The 18666-nt window shown below is 43.5% G+C and overlaps 3 protein-coding genes across 5 annotated transcripts in view; 1 reads left to right on the forward strand and 2 right to left on the reverse strand.

The window, feature by feature from the left end:
• The window catches only part of CRHBP (corticotropin releasing hormone binding protein), a 61907-nt gene extending 48884 nt beyond the window's left edge, over positions 1 to 13023 (reverse strand). For all 3 annotated transcript variants that reach the window (XR_009695199.1, XM_061158138.1, XM_061158137.1), the window contains exon 1: positions 12897 to 13023. The gene's annotated coding sequence lies outside the window, so the exon portion shown is untranslated. The remainder of the gene's footprint in view (positions 1 to 12896) is intronic.
• Positions 1564 to 2399, forward strand: LOC133066749 (calmodulin-1). The gene has a single exon (XM_061158130.1). It carries the CDS (start codon positions 1628 to 1630, stop codon positions 2075 to 2077), a length of 450 nt encoding a protein of 149 aa, XP_061014113.1. The 5' UTR covers positions 1564 to 1627; the 3' UTR covers positions 2078 to 2399.
• On the reverse strand, positions 10443 to 16005 carry S100Z (S100 calcium binding protein Z). Its single transcript, XM_061158330.1, is given in 4 exon segments — positions 10443 to 11013; positions 12897 to 12969; positions 12971 to 13105; positions 15977 to 16005. Coding segments are annotated over 4 exon segments (390 nt in total). The 3' UTR covers positions 10443 to 10860.
• Positions 16006 to 18666: the final 2661 nt, after the last annotated feature.

The raw sequence follows: 18666 nt of genomic DNA on the forward strand, positions 1-18666 counted from the left end.
TCAGAGCTTGTCTTCACATACACACACAGCTTGGAGTCAGCGTGACCTTAGCTTGAACCCTGGCTTTGCCACGTATCAGCTATTTGATCCTGAAAAGCTTGCTTTACCATTTTGAGCCTCAGTTTCCTCATATGTAAGTATGGGGATACTAATTCTTACTTTGTAAGCTTGCTGAGAAGCTTCAGGGTCACAACAGGGGTTAAGACACGGGGACAAGGCCTGACCTGAAAGAAGGCCAGTCCTCATCCCCCAAGCCCCCCTTCTATGCCTGTCATTTCACATGTCAAAACTCAAATCCTTGTCTCCCATCTCCAAAACGCTCTTTGGATTTTCTGTCAGTTTTCCAGCAGTTTTCTTCAAGAACCTAAGCCACCGTTGGGTCATTAACTTCCCAAGGCTTTGAGGTGAATGATTGTGCAGGCAGTCGGCTGTGTCCGAGAGGAGTTGTGGAGGCCTAGTTTATTACCAGGAAGGACCAAAATGTAAAGGGAACGGTGGGGCCGTCTGACCTTCTGAGACTCGGAACTTCTCTCCATTCACAGTACGTTCAGTAAGTCATGTCTGAGTATTTACTACCTTTCAGACATTGCTCTAGAGGCTGGGGAAATGGCAGTAAACAAGGCCTGCTCGGGTCTGCTTTCCTGGATCTCATGAGCTGGTGAGCACAGACCCTTGTAGTCAGTTTGGGCTATGAGAAGTTCCATAGACTTGGGGGCCTACACAACAAATATTTATTTCTCACGGCTCTGGGCTGGGAAATCTGAGGTCATGGTGCCAGCATGGTTCGGTTCTGGTGAGGGCCCTCCTTCTGACTTACAGACAGTTGCCTTTTTGCTGTGTCCTCAGATAGCCGAGAGAAAGAGAGATGACCTCGCTCCTGTTTCTTCTAACAAGGGCACTAATCCCATTCATGAGGGCTCCACCCTCACAACAAAATTACCTCCCAAAGAGCCCATCTCCAAATATCATCACATGGTATGAGAGCAGACCTTCAAAATATGAATTTTGAGAGGACACAAACGTTTAATCCATAGAAGACACTTAATGATCAAACCCAGAGACCAGATAACACTAGAAGTGCAATGAAGATAAAACAAGAAAAAAGAACCAAGAATGATTGCGGGGTGGGGGGGAGTCCTTTAGATAAGAGACCAGAGTAGCCATCCTGAGGACATGTGAACAGAGACAAGAAAGGTGAGAAGGCGCCAACTCCCTGAGGATCTGGGGCAGAGGAGGGGCAGTGTGGCAGCCTCGATTGCACACCTGAACCCCAGAAAGGGGCCAGTGGGCTAGAGCTTGGGAGAACACAGTGTGGGATGAGGTTGCGGAGGTAGGTGGAATGCAGAAACCTGTTTCGCAGGCCAGGACAAGGAGCTTGGGCTTTAGAATGCATCTCACCCAGAACTTCAGAAAAGACCTGAAGGATTTAAACACCACTGAAAAAGGACACACATTTGCACATTTCATTCCTTGTGGGTCAGGATCCTTACTTTGGGTCCTATTGCCTTGCTCTTATTATCAGTGTAAGAAGGACGCAGACGTCTTAAAGCCATACACTCGGTCCGAGTGGAGCGAGCAAGCTGAGTGGTTGTGTGGTTGCGTCCCGGAGACCGGTAGCGCTTGCAGCATGGCTGACCAACTGACTGAAGAGCAGATTGCAGAATTCAAAGAAGCTTTTTCACTATTTGACAAGGATGGTGATGGAACTATAACAACAAAGGAATTGGGAACTGTAATGAGGTCTCTTGGGCAGAATCCCACAGAAGCAGAGTTACAGGACATGATTAATGAAGTAGATGCTGATGGTAATGGCACAATTGACTTCCCGGAATTTCTGACAATGATGGCAAGAAAAATGAAAGACACAGACAGTGAAGAAGAAATTAGAGAAGCATTCCGTGTGTTTGATAAGGATGGTAATGGCTATATTAGTGCAGCAGAGCTCCGCCATGTGATGACAAACCTTGGAGAGAAGTTAACAGATGAAGAGGTTGATGAAATGATCAGGGAAGCAGATATTGATGGTGATGGTCAAGTAAACTATGAAGAGTTTGTACAAATGATGACAGCAAAGTGAAGACATTGTACAGAATGTGTTAAATTTCTTGTACAAAATTGTTTATTTGCCTTTTCTTTGTTTGTAACTTATCTGTAAAAGGTTTCCCCCTACTGTCAAAAAAAATATGCATGTATAGTAATTAGGACTTCATTCCTCCATGTTTTCTTCCCTTATCTTACTGTCATTGTCCTGAAACCTTATTTTAGAAAATTGATCAAGTAACATGTTGCATGTGGCTTACTCTGGATATATCTAAGCCCTTCTGCACATCTAAACTTAGATGGAGTTGGTCAAATGAGGGAACATCTGGGTTATGCCTTTTTTTTTTTTTTTTTTTTTTGAGTAGTTTTCTTTAGGAATTGTCAGCATGTTGTTGTTGAAGTGTGGAGTTGTAACTCTGCGTGGACTACGGACAGTCAACAATATGTACTTAAAAGTTGCACTATTGCAAAACGGATGTTTTATCCAGGTACTCGTACACTGTTTTTTTGTACTGCTGGTCCTATACCAGAAACATTTTTTTTTATTGTTAACTTGCTTTTTAAACTTTGTTTTAGCCACTTAAAGAAAATCTGCTTATGGCACAATTTGCCTCAAATCCATTCCAAGTTGTATATTTGTTTTCCAATAAAAAAATTACAATTTACCCAAAAAAAAAAAAAAAAAAGCCATACACTCCTAAGAGAACCACAAATAGACTGAATGGGGCAGTTGCCTCAGCCACTAAGTGGTAAAGACACTGTCTTAACTCATAGACAACAAAATCGATAATAAAACATTCAGAGGAACCACAACAGGAAATTAAAGGCAGGACTCTGGGAGAGACAAAGCCTAATCTTCATACATACTATGAAAATTTATAAGGAAAAGCATAAACCAGATAAATTTGTAACTCTTCAGGGGGAATCTGTTCCATTTTGAAAAGATGACTCTTCTGCTTTGATGTGAGGAGAACGTCCATCTGGTTTCATCAGCCTCTTCTCTCTCCAGTCCCGTCATCCTCTTTCTCTGCTTTCTCACCTTTCTCCTGTCCCAGGGCCCACTTTGTCCTTTCTCCATCTCAGACATTTAGCCTCTTCCTCAAATCCAGGCAGCAGGGGCTTCCCTGCTGGTCCAGTGGTTAGGACTCTGCCTCCTAACGCAGGAGGTGCAGGTTTGGTCCCTGGTCAGGAAATAAGACCCCACACACTGTGGGCAAAAAGAAAAAGCCAGGCAGACAGCGTGGCAGGGGCTGAATTTCAGTCCTACTCACTCCCTCAGTCCTTCCTCGATCCATCACTGAACTACCACTTTCATCTTTTCCCCCAAATCTATTACCTGAGTGTCGGGGGAAGCTGAACTTCCTCTGTGTTTCCTCATTGTAAGCCTTTCCACAGGACTACCTGAATTCCGCAGCATGGGCATAGCGGGAAAATGAGAGAGGGCTCTTGAGGGTTAAAGGATATTCAAGAGACTTAACAATCATATGTAATGTGTGGATCTCGTTTAGTTTCTAATTCAGACAAACCAAGGGCAAGAAGAGACACTTGGAGACAACCACAGAACTAGATTGTGAACTTTGTATTGGATGATATCACTAAGTGATTATTGTTACTAGGTGTGTCATGGCATTTTTAAAAGAACATGTCCATGTTTTCACCCAACAGTTAACGTTCATTACTGTTATAATAAGAAGAGGTGACAGATTTTCCCTTCCCGTGGAAGTTGCAAGTTTTAGGGTAAAGCCACACCCTGGTGACTGATGCTGCTGTGGGCTCATCCTCACTGCTCTCTGCCCAAGTATCAAGTGAGTGCTTTGCCCTAAATGCTAGGCACTGCTCAAGACAGTCAACACTATTCCAAACAGACCCCTCCTGAGAGTAACACTTTTCAAGAGTGCTTTTCCACTTTCTTTAGCCCCAGATGAGCACTCAGGAACTTCCTGACATCATGGGTACCCATAGTCGCTGGAAATCCAGCAGCTGGTTGTGGAGTATATTTCTTGCTGATTATTATAATGTTGAAACCAGGTGCATTTACTGGAAGTTTATGTATCACTCCAGGTAAGTGTGCTCTATGTTGAAGAAGTAAGTAGCATTACATTATATTCAGAATTGATCCCTGGGTCAGGAAGGTCCCCTGGAAAGGGAAATGGCAACCCACTCCAGTATTCTTTCCTGGGAAGTAACATGGACAGAGGGGCCTGGCGAACTACAGTCCATGGGGCTGCAAAAGAATCAGACATGACTTAGTGACTAAACAACAGCAAAAACATAACCTTTCATGGAGCTGGATAGACTTGTCCTTCCTAAGTCAGGCAAACTCCAGTGAAAGAGAGCACTGTATTCATCATGACACCATGTGTGAGCGCCTTCGTGGGAAGGAGTCTCAGCAGTGGACTCAGCTCCTAAAGCCAACTGAAGTCAAACGTGTGTTTCAGACAAAGAACCACAAATGGCCAGCAAGCATATAGAAAGACACTCCAAAACATCCGTTAAGTCTTTAAATTGAAATTTAAAAGGCTATTATATTAGCAAAAAATACAGTTGGATAATATCCAATATGAGTTAAGATGGGGAAAAACAAGACTCACATAGAGATCTGGGACTATAATTGGTATAAGGTTTTTGGATGGAAATTCAACACCATAAAGTAACATTTCCCAAGTAGCTCAGTTGGTAAGGAATCTGCCTGCAATGCAGGAGACCTGGGTTCGATCCCTGTGTTGGGAAGATCCCCTGGAGAAGGGAATGGCAACCCACTCCAGTACTCTTGCCTAGAGAATCCCATGGACAGAGGCCTGGCAAGCTATAGTCCATGGGATCGCAGAGTCGGACACGACTGTGTGACTTTCACTTTCACTTCACAAAGTAACATTTTAAATGTATTTACCTTGGACACAACAAGTCAATTCCAGTCTTATGAGTGAATCCTACAGATCGGCTCTACTATGGAATGCCTGTGTCCCCTCAAAATTCATATGGTGAAGCCCTAGTCCCTTTGTGACTATCTTCAGAGATAGGGGCTTTAGGAGGTAATTAAGGTTCAATGAGGTCGAAAAGGGGCCCTAATCTGATGGGACTTCGGCCTTTTAAAAAGAGGAAGAAGGAAGAAAAGAAGAGGAAGAGAGAGAGAGGTAAGGACACAGCGAGAAGGCAGCTGTGAGATGGGCAGCGAGCTCTCACCAGAAACGGAACTGAATGGCACCTTGATCTTGGACTCCTCAGCCCTCAGAACTGTGAGGAAATAAGCTCCTACTGTTTAAGCCTCCCAGTCTATGGCTTTTGTTATGACAGCAAGAGCAGACTGGTGCAGACTCCCGAGCATTAGCACAGATACACACTTAGGAATTGTCAGCGCAGCTCCGCTTGTAGCAGCAAAACAGTGGGAAGCAGCCTAAATGCCCACCAACAGGAAACTAGAACTTTAACACAGTGGAAACACTGGGTACTGAGGTGCACTGTCAATTCCAGTCTTGCTATACAGTCAATTTCTGATTTTTTCGACCTAAAATTCCCCTTGACCTCTGGAAGACAAAATAGCCAAATGATTACTTATCTCATTCCTGACATTCCTGATTTTGTGTGATTGTGAGACTGTGTTGTCACCACCTCAAACCTAGACAGCCTGACAATGTCAATAATACCAAAGCCTGTCAGTCAGCCTGTCTATGAAGAGCATATGAGACCATGTTCCCAAATGGGAGCATATTCCCATATGGGAATCTCATGTGTCTTATGTTCTAAAACATTATTAGATGGGTGAAACAGGAATTTTTTTATATGTAAATGTAGGCATGCCTCAAATACTGCAGGTTCAGTTCCAGGTCACTGCAATAAAGTGACTATCCAATAAAGCAGGTCTCACAAACTTTTCGGTTTCCCAGTATACATAAAAGTGCATTATGTTTACACTATACTGTAGGCTAACTGTGCAATAGCATTATGAGGCCTGCACTCCTCTGGGGACCAGAAACGTCTCTCCTCCAAAGCTCTGGGGAAATCCATTCTTCAGGAATAATTTCATTTCTCTTGACACTTTCCTTGGACACTTCTCACGTAATTACCTTAATGGCTCTAGCTCTGGAAAACAAAAGCTAGGAAGACTAGTGGTTTTCAGGCAACTTTCACAGGCCTTCACTTTGTAAGGAAGCCTTACTTTTCTTTTCTTTTTTTTTTTTTAGCCTTACTTTTCTTGACTGGGATAAAGAAAGTGACAAATTGCAAGTAGAAACAAGGTAGTATCTTAAAAACTCATGTTATAGAACTTTTTAAAAACCAAACTGGGACCATAACAAACACCTCCTGTTTAAAGTTAATATTATACAGTAGACACTTTTCACTGTAGACAACAGTCTTTGAAAACACGTACATAATGACCTCATAGCATCCCCTTTCTTGATAAGAAACTGAGAGAGGTGGAGAAGTCGAGGGGAAAATAGCCTCTCCAGGTGGCAGGCAGTGGCACCAACCGGAGAGAGTCGGCTGGATAAAACCCATGAGCTGCAGAATCCAGGCTGGACCAGAGGTGCCCAGGCCATCACCATTACCACGGTCTTCTCCCATACCCAGGCCAACTGAGTCAGAATCTGAGTGGGAGGGGGGCTCATATTCATCTCTGTTTTTATGCAACACCTTGGGTGAATGTAATGTGAAGTTGGAATTCAAAACCACTACTTTAGGAGCTTCCCTGGTGGTACAGGGGACAAGAATCTGCCTGCCAGTGCAGAGGACTCGGGTTCGATCCCTGGTCCGGGAAGATTCCAAGTTCTGTGGAGCAACAAAAGCCCGTGCACCACAACTCCTGGGCCCTTGTGCTGGAACCGCGGAAGCCCATGCCCCGAGGGCCTGTGTTCCACCAGAGCAGCCCGCTGCGAGAAGCCCCAGTAACGCAAGGAGGAGCCCCTGCCCACCGCAACCAGAGAAAGCCCGCGTGGCGACGAAGACCCAGCACAGCCAAAAGGTAAGATCAGTAATTTTTAAAACACACCAAACACTGCTTTAAAGATTCAAATATTTTAGGGGGACATGTAGAAACATAAAAACTGCTCTAAGTAATAAGAAAAAAAAAGGTTTCTCGTAACATTCAGGATAAATTTCAGATTTCTCATATTAATACTCAAGGCCCTTTCTGATTCTGAGTCCTACCTCTCCAGCCCCATTTCCTGCTCTCCCACACCCCAGGAGACCCCAATAACAGCATTCCCAACATGTCCTGTGACTTCAGACCTGCGCGATTTGGCCCATATTCTCTCTCTTTAACATCCTTTCCCCGTTTCTTTGCTTCCAGAAAGCCTTCTTTCAGTCCCCGATTCTTAAGCAAATACAAAATCTGTCTTTTTAAAATTAAAACTCAAGGTTTGGGGGCTTTGTTAATGCTTTCTAGCCATCTGTATTGTCAGTCACACATCCAGGCTAGGGCCCCAAGCAAACATAGGCTGTTGCCTTCCATAAGCCTTGTCTTCCAGTAACCACACTGAGAAAATGTTAAACATCAGAATGTGCTAATTTAGAGATGACCCTTGAATGTTCTTTAAAGTTCATTTAAGCTCCAGAAATGCGAGGCCAGTGCCTCTGAGCAGAAGAAATAATCAATTTTGCCTCCTGCAAACTTATTGTAAATACCTAACACACACACATAAAACAAAGTCTCTACTAGAAAAGAGCTTTTGGTACATCATGTAATTCTTACTCATTTGAAATCTAATTTGACACATAAAATTGCTTTTCCTCACTTTTGATCGATTTTTAGAAACACCATGAAATGAACATTGTTTTTCCATTTATTTCTCCCTGTTGAGAATGTCCCTACTTGAATAAAATGTGGGAAATTTTTGGATTTACTTCTCATAAATTAGTGGCCTACTTAAGAATATGTAAACCTGGGGACCAAATTAAATGAAAAGTTTAAAGACCCCTGAGAAATAGTCAGACCTTCTCTTGTATAAGCAATATACCTTCTTGTAAGAAAAAAATCCTAAATATCTCTGAAATAAGTGTTCAATTTTTTTCTTCTCATTTTTTCTTCCAACCTTTTGAGGGATAGAAGAAATAAATACTTCTTTTCTAGAATGTTCTGACCTCTAAATTCTCTCTGTCCTATCTGTTCAGAATTGGTTTAAGGGAAATAAAAAGTATTATCCTATTTAAAGAAAAAAATGACAGGTCTTACTTAGTACTAAAAAATCAACAATTGGCAGATTCTTTTATTTGCTTATTAAATAGTTATTAAGCACCTACCATCAGCCAGATAGGGAGATAAAAGTGTAAGTTGCTCAGTCATGTCTGACTCTTTGCATCCCCATGGACTGTAGCCCACCAGGCTCTTCTGTCCTTGGGATTTTCCAAGAAATGATACTGGCGTGGGCTGCCATGCCCTCCAGGGGCTCTCCCCGACCCAGGGATTGAACCCAGGTCTCCTGCATTGCACGCGGATTCTTTCTTGTCTGAGCCACCAGGGAAGCCTGAAATAGGGAGACAGGCACTCTGGAAAGAACACCGTGGTCAGGGTCATTGGTTTACTGATGAGTCCTGTCCTGGCAAATGTCAAGGGCAGGCCTCTGTTCTCAACTCATTCCTTCTCTCAGTGGATTTCACCCTCTTTCCTTCTCCAGAAACTTTCTTCCCTAGGCTCCTGAAGCCCCACACTCACCTGGTTTTCCTTCTACCCCCTGACCATGACTTTGCCGTATCATTTGCTGGCTTCCCTTTTTCCTGAGAGCTAACCGTTGGACCTTTCTTCTTCTCTATCCACATTCTCCTCCTAAATGATCTCCCCTAATCTTGTGGCTAAACACCATCTAGATGCTAATGGATCCAAAATCTGTATTCCCAGTCTCCTGTTTAATCTGAGATCTGGACTAGGTCCTATATCCAACCGCTCATGTGATACCTCCACTTGGATGTCCAACAGGGATTTCAAAAGGAGCTATTCCCCATATGTCCCCACACAAAGCTGCTCCTACCCCAGTCTTTCCTATTCAGTAAAATGCATCATTTGCTTGAGCCAAAATCTAAATATTAGGGATTATGTTTATCTGTTTATAACAGAATCCAACTTAACCAAGGGGCAGTTTTTGTTTGCTTTCACATAACAAGAGGACCAGAGGCAGGCAGACCAGGGCTGTGTGGTTAGTTGGTTCCTCTCAGCCAACAATGTCCCGGCTCCTCCTTTTTTCTTCTCTGTCCTCATGGTCACAAGATGGCAGCCCCACCTCCAGCCTCACAGCTACATGCCAACGGAAAGAAAAGGATGAACAAGGTAAGGCACACAGCCTATATGGAAATAGCAGAAATTCCCAGAAATTCCTAGTAGCTCTCTGCTTATTTCTCATTGCCCAGAACTGTGTTACAAGCTCCACTTCAGATGCAAGAGAGGCTGGGGAATAAGACTTTCTAGCTCAGCACATTGCTACCCTGCACAAACCAGGGCTCTATCATATGGAAGAAAGGTGGAGTGGATATCAGATGGGCAATAGCAGTGCCCACCCTATGGTCCTGGACTGCTCTCTTTCCTACGCCTCATTACCAATCCCTCCGCAAGCCCTATCACTCTCACCTCCGAAAGATGGCAAATTAAACTGCTTCTTTTCATCTCCCCTGCTCAGATTCCAGCCCGAGATGCCATTGTCTCTCCCTCAGAACACAGCCCGTGGCCTCCGAAAAGGTCACCCTCTTCCACATTTACCCTCTCTCTAGCTCTTTCTTCACACCACAGCTGGGACAAGCACTTAAAAGTATAATCACACCATATTCCCTTTCTTAAATTCTCCAAAGGATCCATCACAGTTGGAGTTTCCCCCTAGTAGATCCTGAGTCAGTAGTTTATGTGAGAGGTGCAGGACCCATGGGAGGGCTTTGCAGAGACGGGGAAGGGACAGGAGCCCAGAGCAGGTGCAAGAAGCCCTCCTCCCCACGGGCCACGGAAACTCAGCCCAGAGGAAACCCAGGAAAAAGGCGGAAGATGCTTGCCTCAGAATTGCGTGACCCCAGGGGCAAGTCAGTAATTCCACACCAGCCCCCAAGGGTGGCTGAACACCTTAGCCCTGGACTTAGCCCTTCCCTGAGCTAACTCACTGTGAAAGCCAGCACTTCCTCCCACTTCTCGGTCTTTCTGCTTCCAGACCCACAGCTTCTTCCTCTTGAAGCAGAATCACAAGAGGGTGCAAGAACCACTTTATTTCTTTAGTAGGATAAATTCAAAGTACAATTGAAGGGTGATGAACATCTGTGAGAAATCTGCTAAGTTCTAGTCTCATTTGAAAGAGCTAATTTTTGTGATGCTCTCTAACAGACAAAAAAAGCATATATAACATTTTTCACTGAGATTAATAGGTACATACTACTATATAAAAAATAGGTAAATAAAAAGGATCTGCTGTATAGTACCGGGAACTATATTCAATATCTTGTAAAACCTTTATTGGAAAAAATTGAAAAAGATATAGAAGTGTGTATCTATATATATATATATATATATATCTGAATATATATGTACACACACACACATATATATAGCTGAATCACTTTGATATAGACCTCAAACTATCACAACATTGAAAGCCAACTACACTTCAATAAAAATAGGAAAATTCCATACACATAGGAAAATTCCAAGTAGGGCATACAAGATTTGGAATATTTATTCCAAATCAATTTATTAACATATACATCACCTAATAATCCTAGCAACTGATTATAATACATGTATATTATACTTATAAATGGCATTACTGTGACTATGGCTCTGGAAGAAATAGACGAACAATAAGTAACTATGGATATATTTCAGCCTTTAGATAATCTTACTACTTGTCTTTACTTTCATTTCTTCTTCAATTGTTCTACAAAGTAATCATTACAAGCAACCGTCAGAGCTGCCACCATGACCACAAATTCATTAAAATCCACTTTGTTGTCCTTATTGGCATCCAGGTCCTGCATTATCTTATCAACCAACTCGGGATCCTTCTGGCACTAAAAGGAAAAAGAAAATTTCTAACTCCCAGGTTTTGAGGTTCATGACAACTGAAATCACACCTTCCTTTTATCTACATTAAAGTCTTCATTTCCATTTTTAGCATCGAAAGCAATTTCCAAGAGCCTATTTGCAGGTAGGTTTGAACCTGGGCACACTTTCTAAGTGAGCCTGGGCCTCTGCCCCCAGTCCATACAGTCCTCAGACCTAAACACCAAAAGGAGCAAATAGTAACTCATCAAAGTGAGCTGCTGATGCTGAAAATGCATTTACCAGACAGCAAGGTGGAGGGCCAGAACCGGGGGAGCAGCGGGGGTGGGGGGACATGAAAAGAAGGAAGCTTTGAAGCCAACCAGGGAGCAGGAGTGACTGCCATTTACCGATGAGACTTGGAGCAAATCACTTAACATGTTAATACTTCGTTTTTCATCAAATGAGGAGAATAATATCTCCCTACAAATCGAGGGGGTATCTCAATACACTTTTATGAGCACTTAGCACCAGGTTGTTAGATTTAGCAAATAAAAATTCAGGACACCCAATCAAATGTGGATTTCAGATGAACAATGAATACTTTTTTGGTATAAGTATTGCCCCCATGTTATATTATATATTATCCGACAGCCTGTTTTGTGTATCACAAAACAAAACAGAGGCACCCAGTAAAGGGTAGATCTTATAGGAATGACTCCATTTTATTGGTGGAAAGGAAAGCCAGGAGCCCATTGAGGAAAGCAAGGTTCAGAAAGGATGGGGCTATGCAGCACCCACTTTTCCTATAATTAGAGGTTGATGAGAAATGTTTCCCAAAGTATAGTTCATTTCCTCCAAGAATTCCCCATTGTCCTCTTATTAGCTGCCACTAAGCGGCTGGACATTTAAACTGAACTGATCAATTCAATCAAAAACAATCACAAATTTCACTTGAATAAATCAATCTGCCAATTTTCACTTACCGAGTCTTTTATTCTAAATGTTACATGACACAGTCGCCAAACTGAATTTGAAAAATAAAAATGTTCTTGGGGACTCCTAAAATTACTAAAAAGGTGTTGTATGTTAAAACTTTTAAATTTTTTTCGCATAGAGGGTGGGGATAAAAGATTGTCATAGTTATAATTACTACTGTGTCAAGACAGTAGTTACCTGTCTTAAGTTAAGTAGTTAACACAGTTAACTACTGTGTTAAGACAGCGTTTGATAACATCACGCCAGGCTACAACGTGTACTAAAACTCCAAAGCTCCAAAAACACCAGAGTGAGCACTTTCCTCAGGGTAGGCTCCTAACACTCCATTGAAAGGTTTCACCTGTGGATTTATCCAACTCCTGGCCGTTTTGAGGTGTAAATCTGCTGTTCCACTGGTCACGGGCCAGACAGCTCTTGCCTCAGTTCCAATCCGCTTGTTCTCGGCTGACAAACTTGCTAGTATTTATCATTCACCAGGAAATTTGCTACCATAGCATGCAGTACCCCTGGCTTCATTTCTGGCCCCAAACATCATATTTATTCATTTACAGACAGCTGGATAGACAGCTCCAGGTCATGTCACTGGTTATATATGTCACTATATGTCACATGTCACTATAGCACCAAGTATAACTAGCTGTACTTTAGCTGTACTAGGACACACACATTGAATAATCGACCAAAGCCTCAAATATAATTTCCAACACCTGGAAACCCTACCCCCCGAGACACCATGGAAAGGGATACGTGCCCACAGACACAGCAAAGGTCCTAGTGTTTGCTCCCCTGTATTTAGACTCTCGATAGGAATTACATGGTGTGGACAGCGCGCGGCAGACGGTGTTCACAGAGGCTGACCCTGGACGTGCACGGCTTCTACCCTCTACCGAACGGGGAGGACGGCCGGACTCACCGAGAGGACTTCCGTGAGCTCTTGCTGCAGGTGCATCTTCAGCTCCCCTTGTTGAGCTTGAACCTGTCTCCTTCCTGCAGGAGTAGCAGTGGAAGGTTCTAATCCTGATGTCCATGGCAAGCTCCAGCTGGGTGGGCCTGCGGGCAGCAGAGGGGAGCACTCCAGGGCAGATCACCAAAGCCGGGGAGAAAACGCTTGTGAAGGCTAAACTGGTGGAGAAACACCAATACCTTCATTAAAACAGAATATCGCCATCCCCTGCTCAGTTCACACCCCAAGGGATGGCTGTTAAAGCAGGATGATCCTCAATTAACCAAGTGTTCTGCCTCTCTAGGGCAAGCTAAAGAGATCTCTGCAGGTCGGTTTTTTCCTCCTCCCCTAATCTCCTCTCCTCCATGATGGAGCTGGTTCAGAGTGTTTGGAAGTTAGCAATCAGACAACAAATTCAGAGCCGTGATAAAACACAGGTTAAAAAATAAACAAAAGGAGAAAGGAAACACGTAACTTCATACCTGTTCAGCCAACGCAGGGCTCCATCAACAGGTGTTTATACAATTAAACTCTAACCATTTATACCTGGTGGGGGGGGGGGGGTCCACCTCAGCACACCTGTTTCCAAGAAGATGAAAACTGCCAGTGACAAGAGATTCAAATGGAAATAACTCTGAGCCCGTTTTTAACCAGGAAAAGGAACAGGTGTGAGCTGCTACCCCAGGGCCATCAGGGAAGGGCTGGCCCTCACTGTGTGTCCTGGAGGAGAAGGCGAAGAAGTAAAGAGCCTGTGGTTACCCCTCATTAAGGGGAATGTGGGTACAAATGCGGTCAGATGCTAGGAAGTTGTTGGAAATAGGAAAGAAATCTAAATATATAGGAGCAGAGAAGAAACACTGGTTCAAACCTGGAGACTCCTCAGCAAGGCCAACCATGAGGTCAAGGGAACACACTCAGAGAAGACCCTTTAAACTCTCCAATGGATAGGGACTTATTTAGCTCTAAAGAAAGGGGGAGAAAATGAGAAAGCTCTGTGCATGCCAATTTAGAAAAGAAAAAACAGCGACTCTGGGTGTGTAGGAAAGAAATAAAAATAAGGATATATACGTGTTTCCTGGTCAGAAAACAAAGATCTCCCACATGCGGACAGGCACAGCCAAAAGAAAAAAAAAAGAATATATATGTGCATATATACTTGAGTTTGCCTAAGCAATCACTGAAAGTTTACAAAAGAAAGTAAGGAAAAGCAGTAGCTACAAGGGTCGAGATGGAAATGGAGAGGTTGAGAGTAGGATTTTCATTTACCCCTTTCAAACTGCTTTTAACTTTTTCAGTTACAGGACTGTATTGCCTAATTAAAGAAGGAAAGAAAGAAAGAAATCCGTGGAAGGAAGCCCTTGAAGCCATGTGTGCAGGAATCCACGGTGGGGAATGTCCAAGTGAGAGAAACTGACCAAAGAAAAAGTCCCTGGAAAAACCCAAGCCAGAGACTGGCCACTGTGCTTTCAGCGCTGCCTGTGCCCGACTTGAATTATATGGAAAGCAAACCAGTTATCCCCTTTGTAACTTCTTTCACAAGCCTGTTGGACTGTGTCCTCAGCCAGCCCATGCCCGTCCCCCTTGTCATCAGGCAGCCCACAGGACCTCCCGAGAAGTCTCCAGAGACGCTGTCACCTTGTACCTAAAGCTCAATTCTCAAGAGTAATTTTATTATTTTTTTAAAGAGTAATTTTAAGTTAGCTTTTTTTATGATGAAAGTAATAATGCATGTGGTAAAACAGAGTTCTGAATACTCCAGAGTATGAAATAAAAGTAAACTTCTCTCCACCATGTCTCACCCGAGCCCTTCTCAATTAACACTTACCTGTGTGAGAAGCAGGATCGTGGTGGTGGAAAGCATGGACTGCCTGTCTCCAGCTCTCGCCTCTGTCCCCGACTAGCTGTGGGATCCTACACTCTGTGTCCCCATTTCCCAATCTGTTTAAACAGGATCACGGTAGTACCTACCCAACAGAAAGGATTAAACATGTGCCTGGAACATACTGAGTGCTTTGTTTGTATCAGCTATTATTATCCTTACAGAAAAAAAGATACATTTATCACTTATATAACTATATGTGATATTATGGTCTTCCCAGGTGGCACGAGTGGTAAAGGACCCACCTGCCAATGCAGGAGACAGAAGAGACTCAGGCTTGATTCCTGAGTAGGGACCATCCCCTGGAGGAGGGCATGCAACTCACTCCTGGAGAATCCCATAAACAGAGGAACTCTGTGGGCTACAGTCTGAAGAGTCACAGAGCGTCAGGTACCACTGAAGCAACTTAGCGTGCGCGCGCACACACACACACATAACAGCATTAACACGTGTGTACTTTTTTTTTAACTTAATATAACTCTTACTATATCAACACATAGATCTACTCCATTCTTCACTGAGATGGTGTATTATTCCATGGGATGCATGTCCCTACATATAATCATGAAATATTTTTCAGATATTGATGTTATGCTAGGCCCTGGGTCAATACAGGAGAAGAACCTTGCCCCAGCAAACCTTATTTCTATTTGTACTGGGGCTGTGCAGGAAACGCTGTGTCTTTTTTATGTTGGGTCTTCTAACCAAGAACTCCCCTATGGCTTTGTGACTATATTCTCCTGATCTGCTCATTTCTGAATGCAATTTCTTTGACTCCTGAACGTCGGCAATTTCAGCCACTCCTATCATTTCCCTGGTGGCTCAGACAGTAAAGAATCTGCCTGCAATGTAGGAGACCCGGGTTTGATCCCTGGGCTGGGAAGATCCCCTGGAGGAGGGAACAGTAACCCACTCCGGGATTCTTGCCTGGAGAATTCCATGGACAGCGGAGCCTGGCGGGCCACAGTCCATGGGGTCAAAAACAGACTGAGTGCTGTAACACTTAAAATTTCAGCCACTCCCCAAAGCATATCTTTTGGCCCAGAGTTCTCTACTAATCTCCAAAACCACTCTCCAACCGCCTGCTGGACCCCGTTCCTACCAGAGTGTCACACAAGCTTCTCAAACTCAATGAGGACCAAAGCCAAACCCACACCCTCCCCCCACCCACCTGCTCCACCTGCTCCCGTCACCCAGCATCTCGCACCGTTTGTAAATATCAGTTGAATTCATTCATTTCTCTCCATCCTTCACCACCTACAGGACTTGGTGATTTGGAGGCTCATCACTGTGATCGCTTCTTTACCACTCTCTCTACTCACTATCCTCCTTCATCCTGCTGTCAAGAGTAATCTAAAACACAAGTCCACACCCACACTCCGGGGCATTCATCCATCTGACCTGCCTAAAAACTAACCAAAATACTGTGCTCTCTCCTTCTTCCCTGCCTTAGCTGTTCTGGGCCCAGGGCCTGGAAAGCTAATTCTGTCACTCCTCAAGGCTCCGTTCAAATATCTCCTCTTAGAAGTTTTCCTGCAAGCTTCCCGGCTCCTCACCCTTTCCTCTGATAGGTGCCCACCTCTGCGCTCACTTGTCCCCTGGAGCACCTCCTTTTCTTTTTTATCCCCTTTCTTTTTGGTCTGCCCACATGCTCCTCACTCTCCAGACTGAATGGGCAGAATCAATACCTGGTTCATCCTTGCACTCCACAGCATTTAGCACAGCATCAAGCATATGAAGGAAAAGCTTTGAAATCTGGCTGTTGACCACCAGACACCTGACTGCAAATATCTTTTCTTGTATTCCCATATTTCTAGACAACGATTTTTGTAAGACAATAAATTTATTCATTATAGATAAGAAAAGAAATCTTTGCTGATGGATGGATTAATGAACAGATGCCTCAGAAAAGGAAACCAAGCTCCCGAAAGAGTTGAGCCTTGTCGGGTTTAATTGTCCAAAGAATTATTTGATTTGCATTTATTCCACATACAAAATTTGTTTCATCAAAGAGACAGACAACAGTTATTTCCGAGAATATAAAGAGTTTGAATTTGGAACTATTTTCAGGTTAAGCTGCTGAAGTTTTTAAATGTACTAAAATGGCTAAGTCTCATAGAATATGCGGGTCTCAGCAGTATTATATCTAAATAATATTCAACCAAAAATAATTTACTTGGGAAATTCAATTGGCAGGGAAACTTTTTAATATTGAAAATTATAACGTTGTAATTATAATCTGATTCTAGAGATGCAAAATACATATGACCTTGGTGTGCTCTGCTCTCGGGGTCTGAAAGCCAGGTGATTTCCGCTCGGCTTTAGCAGAGCTTGATGTTTCCTTTGGTATATGGTGCCCTCTAGTGTCACATCGCAGCACTGCATCTGGAAGCTCTAATTCCCAGACGGCCTTGGCATTGCTTGTAGGCTCAACCGGGTCCGGCTCTTTGTGACCCTATGGACTGTAGCCCACCAGGCTCTTCTGTTCATGGGATTTTCCCAGGAAGAACACTGGAGTGAGACGCTACTTCCTCCTCTTCCCAATTCAGGGATCTAAACCACATCGCTTGCGTCTCCTGCATTGGCAAGCGAATTCTTTACCATTAGTGCCACCTGGAAAGCCCCCTAATTCCCAGAGTGTGCTTGAAATTGTAAACCATGGCCCTTCTTCAGGGACTTATCTGTGGTGGTGGTGGTGGTAGTCAGTCCATTCAGTAGCCCATTCACTCTTTATGACCCCATGGACTGCAGCACGCCAAGCTTCCTTGACCTTCACCATCTCCTGGAGCTTGCTCAAACTCATGTCCATTGAGTTGGTGATGCCATCCAACCATCTCATCCTGTTGTCCCCTTCTCCTCCTGCCTTCAATCTTTCCTAGCATCAGGGTCGTTTCTAATGAGTCAGCCTCTTCGCATCAGGTGGCCAAAGTATTGGAGTTTCAGGTTCAGCATCAGTCCTTTCAATGAATAAAGGTTGATTTCCTTTAATATTGATTGGTTTGATCTCCTTGCAGTCCAAGGCATTCTCAAGAATCTTCTCCAACACCACAGTTCAAAAGCATCAGTTCTTCAGCACTCAGCCTTCTTTATGGTCCAACTCTCACATCCATACATGACTACTGGAAAAACCTTAGCTTTAACTATTCGGACATTTGCTGGCAAAGTAATGTCTCTGCTTTTTAATATGCTGTCTAGGTAGGTCATAGCTTTTCTTCCAAGGAGCAAGCATCTTGTAATTTCATGGCTGCAGTCACCATCTGCAGTGATTTTGGAGCTCTTTTTTGGAGGGGCCTTTGGAGCACTTTATTTTCTTATAGTCTGTCACTGTTTGCATTGTTTCCACATCTATTTGCCATGAAGCAATGGCACCAGATTCCATGATCTTAGTTTTTTGAATGTTAAGTTTCAAGCCAGCTTTTTCACTCTCCTCTTTCACCTTCATCAAGAGGCTCTTTAGTTCCTCTTCAACTTCTGCCATAAGAATGGTGTCATCTGCATATCTGAGGTTATTGATATTTCTACCCTCACAGTCCAGAAAAACAGGTTTAGAGGCCCAACCACACATTCCTGCCACGCAAGTCATATGTTTCTGCCCCAGCAACTACAGAAAGGGGATTTCCTCTCTCTCTGCCTTCAATCATGTCCCTAAGCCCCTGAGTTCCCTGCTGAATTAAAGGCATTTATCTTGCCTTTTACCCACAGATGACTGAGAATCAAAAAGAAGAGGAATCCTAAAGGCAAGAATTTCTTTAACACAAGTCAAACATCTATTTTTCTTGGCCAAAATGTGAAGATTTCTGCTCTTTGCTTCAAAGTAATCCAGTGTGGGAGAGGTAGGTGATATGGTAGGAAGTGGGTAGA

Source organism: Dama dama, chromosome 12 (genome assembly GCF_033118175.1).
Source record: "Dama dama isolate Ldn47 chromosome 12, ASM3311817v1, whole genome shotgun sequence".
NCBI classification, from domain to species: Eukaryota; Metazoa; Chordata; class Mammalia; order Artiodactyla; family Cervidae; genus Dama; species Dama dama.